The sequence below is a fragment of the Bos grunniens genome, chromosome 17, assembly GCF_055505025.1.
Source record: "Bos grunniens cultivar Pamir isolate PY7600 chromosome 17, Bosgru_T2T1.0, whole genome shotgun sequence".
In the NCBI taxonomy this organism is placed as follows: domain Eukaryota; kingdom Metazoa; phylum Chordata; class Mammalia; order Artiodactyla; family Bovidae; genus Bos; species Bos grunniens.
The window spans coordinates 29,724,093-29,729,074 of record NC_141181.1 but is presented as its reverse complement, the minus strand read 5'-3'; the positions used below and the strand labels follow the sequence as shown (position 1 = coordinate 29,729,074).

The 4,982-nt window shown below is 42.6% G+C and overlaps 1 protein-coding gene across 1 annotated transcript; it reads right to left on the bottom strand.

Annotated features, from left to right (window-relative positions):
- Nucleotides 1–4,044: 4,044 nt before the first annotated feature.
- Nucleotides 4,045–4,491, bottom strand: LOC147355143 (COMM domain-containing protein 6). The gene has a single exon (XM_086345920.1). It carries the CDS (start codon nt 4,486–4,488, stop codon nt 4,207–4,209), a length of 282 nt encoding a protein of 93 aa, XP_086202046.1. The 5' UTR covers nt 4,489–4,491; the 3' UTR covers nt 4,045–4,206.
- Between the last annotated feature and the right edge of the window lie 491 nt (nt 4,492–4,982).

Genomic DNA, 4,982 nt, shown 5'->3' with positions numbered 1-4,982 from the left:
TCTTCCTGTCATCCCATTCTATAAGAGAAGGAGATGTTCCAAGAAGCCTTCACCTGCTGATCCAGGGAGGACACCTGGGAAGACACATAAATCATAAGATCTTGGTTGCCACCCACAGGTTCAGCCTCTTTTGAAGGCTGGTGTTCAGGGCCATCACTGATGGATAATACCAACTTCAAATACACTTAAACATACACACTGATGCTGGAATAGATACCACCCTAAAGTATATGAGAGTCCTTCCCTTATAACAGAGGCTGATAACGTGGCTGAGATCTTCTGAGATCTTTTTTCTATGTTTTTGAGAAAAAATGTATATGTATCATGATGAGTTTGGAGGAGAGTAAGTTTTTTTTTTTTTTAAACTTGAAAAACTTATTTGAAAAATACATGGGCTGGAGGAAGCACAAGCTGGAATCAAGATTGCCGGGAGAAATATCAATAACCTCAGATATGCAGATGACACCATCTTTATGGCAGAAAGTGAAGAGGAACTAAAAAGCCTCTTGATGAAAGTGAAGGAGAATGAAAAAGTTGGCTTAAAATTCAACATTCAGAAAACGAAGATCATGGCATCTGGTCCCATCACTTCATGGGAAATAGATGGGGAAACAGTAGAAACAGTGTCAGACTTTATTTTTCTGGGCTCCAAAATCACTGCAGATGGTAATTGCAGCCATGAAATTAAGACGCTTACTCCTTGGAAGGAAAGTTATGACCAACCTAGATCAGTTCAGTTCAGTCGCTCAGTCATGTCCGACTCTTTGCAACCCCATGAAACATAGCACGCCAGGCCTCCCTGTCCATCACCAACTCCCGGAGTTCACTCAGACTCACGTCTATTGAGTCAGTGATGCCATCCAGCCATATCATCCTCTGTCGTCCCCTTCTCCTCCTACCCTCAATCCCTCCCAGCATCAGAGTCTTTTCCAATGAGGCAACTCTTCGCATGAGGTGGCCAAAGTACTGGAGTTTCAGCTTTAGCATCCTTCCTTCCAAAGAACACCCAGGACTGATCTCCTTTAGAATGGACTGGTTGGATCTCCTTGCAGTCTAAGGGACTCTCAAGAGTCTTCTCCAACACCACAGTTCAAAAGCATCAATTCTTTGGTGCTCAGCTTTTTTCACAGTCCAACTCTTACATCCATACATGACCACTGGAAAAACCATAGCCTTGACTAGATGGACCTTTGTTGGCAAAGTAATGTCTCTACTTTTTAATATGCTGTCTAGGTTGGTCATAATGTTTCTTCCAAGGAGTAAGCGTCTTTTAATTTCATGGCTGCAGTCACCATCTGCAGTGATTTTGGAGCCCCAAAAGATAAAGTCTGACACTGTTTCCACTGTTTCCCCATCTATTTCCCATGAAGTGATGGGACCGGATGCCATGATCTTCGTTTTCTGAATGTTGAGCTTTAAGCCAACTTTTTCACTCTCCTCTTTCACTTTCATCAAGAGGCTTTTGAGTTCCTCTTCACTTTCTGCCATAAGGGTGGTGTCATCTGCATATCTGAGGTTATTGATATTTCTCCCAGTAATCTTGATTCCAGCTTGTGCTTCTTCCAGCCCAGCATTTCTCATGATGTACTCTGCATATAAGTTAAATAAGCAGGGTGACAATATACAGCCTTGACGTACTCCTTTTCCTATTTGGAACCAGTCTGTTGTTCCATGTCCAGTTCTAACTTTTGCTTCCTGACTTGCATATAGATTTCTCAAGAGGCAGGTCAGGTGGTCTGGTATTCCTGTCCCTTGAAGAATTTTCCACAGTTTATTGTGATTCACATAATCAAAGGCTTTGGCATAGTCAATAAAGCAGAAATAGATGTTTTTCTGGAACTCTCTTGCTTTTTTGATGATCCAGTGTATGTTAGCAATTTGATCTCTGATTCCTCTGCCTTTTCCAAAACCAGATTTAACATCTGGAAGTTCATGGTTCACATACTGCTGAAGCCTGGCTTGGAGAATTTTGAGCATTACTTTACTAACGTGTGAGATGAGTCCAACTGTGCGGTAGTTTGAGCATTCTTTGGCATTGCCTTTCTTTGGGATTGGAATGAAAACTGACCTTTTCCAGTCCTGTGGCCACTGCTGAGTTTTCCAAATGTGCTGGCATATTGAGTGCAGCACTTTCACAGCATCATCTTTCAAGATTTGAAATAGCTCAACTGGAATTCCATCACCTCCACTAGCTTTGTTCCTAGTGATGCTTTCTAAGGCCCACTTGACTTCACATTCCAGGATGTCTGGCTCTAGGTGAGTGATCATGCCATCGTGATTACCTTGGTCATGAAGATCTTTTTTGTATAGTTCTTCTGTGTATTCTTGCCACCTCTTCTTAATATCTTCTGCTTCTGTTAGGTCCCTACCATTTCTGTCCTTTATCGAGTCCATCTTTGCATGAAATGCTCCCGTGGTATCTCTAATTTTCTTGAAGAGATCTCTAGTCTTTCCCATTTTGTTGTTTTCCTCTATTTCTTTGCATTGATTGCTGAGGAAGGCTTTCTTATCTCTTCTTGCTATTCTTTGGATCTCTGCATTCAGATGCTTATATCTTTCCTTTTCTCCTTTGCTTTTCACTTCTCTTCTTTTCACAGTTATTTGTAAGGCCTCCCAGACAGCCATTTTGCTTTTTTGCATTTCTTTTCCATGGGGATGGTCTTGATCCCTGTCTCTTGTACAATGTCACAAACCTCTGTCCATAGTTCATCAGGCACTCTTATCTATCAGATCTAGTCCCTTAAATCTATTTCTCACTCCCACTGTATAATCATAAGAAATTTGATTTAGGTCATACCTGAATGGTCTAGTGGTTTTCCCTACTTTCTTCAATTTAAGTCTGAATTTGGCCATAAGGAGCTCATGATCTGAGCCACAGTCAGCTCCCAGTCTTGTTTTTGCTGACTGTATAGAGCTTCTCCATCTTTGGCTGCAAAGAATATAATCAGTCTGATTTCGGTGTTGACCATCTGGTGATGTCCATGTGTAGAGTCTTCTCTTGTGTTGTTGGAAGAGGGTGTTTGCTATGACCAGTGCATTTTCTTGGCAAAACTCTATTAGCCTTTGCCCTGCTTCATTCTGTACTCCAAGGCCAAATTTGCCTGTTACTCCAGGTGTTTCTTGACTTCCTCCTTTTGCATTCCAGTCCCCTATAATGAAAAGGACATCTTTTTGGAGTGTTAGTTCTAAAAGGTCATGTAAGTCTTCAGAGAACCATTCAACTTCAGCTTCTTCAGTGTTACTGGTTGGGGCATAGACTTGGATTACTCTGATATTGAATGGTTTGCCTTGGAAATGAACAGAGATCATTCTGTCATTTTTGAGATTGCATCCAAGTACTGCATTTCAGACTCTTTTGTTGACCATGATGGCTACACCTTGGATGAGGAGTATCTCCTCACTGCAGCCCCTCCTGACCTTGAACGTGGAGTAGCTCCTCTAGGCCCTCCTATGCCCATGCAGTCACCGCTCCTTGGACATAGTGTTGCTCCTCTTGGCCGCCGCCCCACCAACCTAGATAGCATATTGAAAAGCAGAGACATTACTTTGCCAACAAAGGTCCGTCTAGTCAAGGCTATGGTTTTTCCAGTGGTCATGTATGGATGTGAGAGTTGGACTGTGAAAAAAGCTGAGCACCAAAGAATTGATGCTTTTGAACTGTGGTGTTGGAGAAGACTCTTGAGAGTCCCTTAGACTGCAAGGAGATCCAACCAGTCCATTCTAAAGGAGATCAGTCCTGGGTGTTCATTGGAAGGACTGATGCTAAAGCTGAAACTCCAATACTTTGGCCATCTCATGTGAAGAGTTGACTTACTGGAAAAGACCCTGATGCTGAGAAGGATTGGGGGCAGGAGGAGAAGGGGACAACAGAAGATGAGATGGTTGGATGGCATTACCGACTCGATGGACATCAGTTTGAGTGAACTCCGGGAGTTGGTGATGGACAGGGAGGCCTGGCTTGCTGCGATTCGTGGGGTCACAAAGAGTTGGACATGACTGAGCGACTGAACTGAACTGAACTGAATGACAGAGAAGCAATTAACCTTTTTTTTTTTTCCTGTTTGTCTGATTTTTTTATTATTATTTTAAAAAGTGGAAAACCAAAAGTATAATTTTCATTCAATAAATATCATTCGATCCTTAAGCAGCTTTGTTGCAGAAAGTGAAGTCCGTGATTTTAGATTATTTTCGGTTTAGAATCAGTTTTCACACAGTTTCAATAATTGCAGCAATTTCCTTGAATTGTCTGTAGAAATTCTGAAACTGTGGGATTGTCATTTCAAAGGACTTGTTCTTCACTTGGCCTGAATGATCTGCCACTTTGAGCATCACTGCAACATAAGGATACTTAAGAGATCTGCAACTGTCGGAGCTCACAGCCATACCCAGCTTCCACTCAAAATCTATGAGCTGGCTGGTGACCTTGGACTTAGCATCCAACTGCGGCTCACTGGACTCCTCCATAGCACGGTTCAGGGCTCCCACCATCCGCAATTAACCTTTTTAATATAGAATAAGAAATTATGCTTCAATAAAAAACCATTTTTTATACACAGTTAACAATGTTGAACCTCGTTCATAATTAATGGAACAGTTAAATGAGGTCTTATTTTCCCCCATCAAGTTGACAAAGATTAATAACAATATTAATCGTAAAAGAGGAGTCTTTTTGTTATATGGTTTGGCATTGCTAGAGTAGCACAGGTAGTACAAAGAGCTTGGGCCTTGGAGGCAGATGGCCCTATGTTGCTGCTGCTGCTGCTAAGTCGCCTCAGTCGTGTCCAACTCTGTGCGACCCCAGAGACGGCACCCACCAGGCTCCCCCGTCCCTGGGATTCTCCAGGCAAGAACACTGGAGCAGGTTGCCATTTCCTTCTCCAATGCATGAAAGTGAAAAGTGAAAGTGAAGTCGCTCAGTCGTGTCTGATTCCTACCGACCCCATGGACTGCAGCCTGCCAGGCTCCTCCGTCCGTGGGATTTT

What these genes read in the sequence shown, in the direction of transcription:
- LOC147355143 (XM_086345920.1), bottom strand. Translation starts at nt 4,488, where the DNA reads ATGGTGGGAGCCCTGAACCGTGCTATGGAGGAGTCCAGTGAGCCGCAG.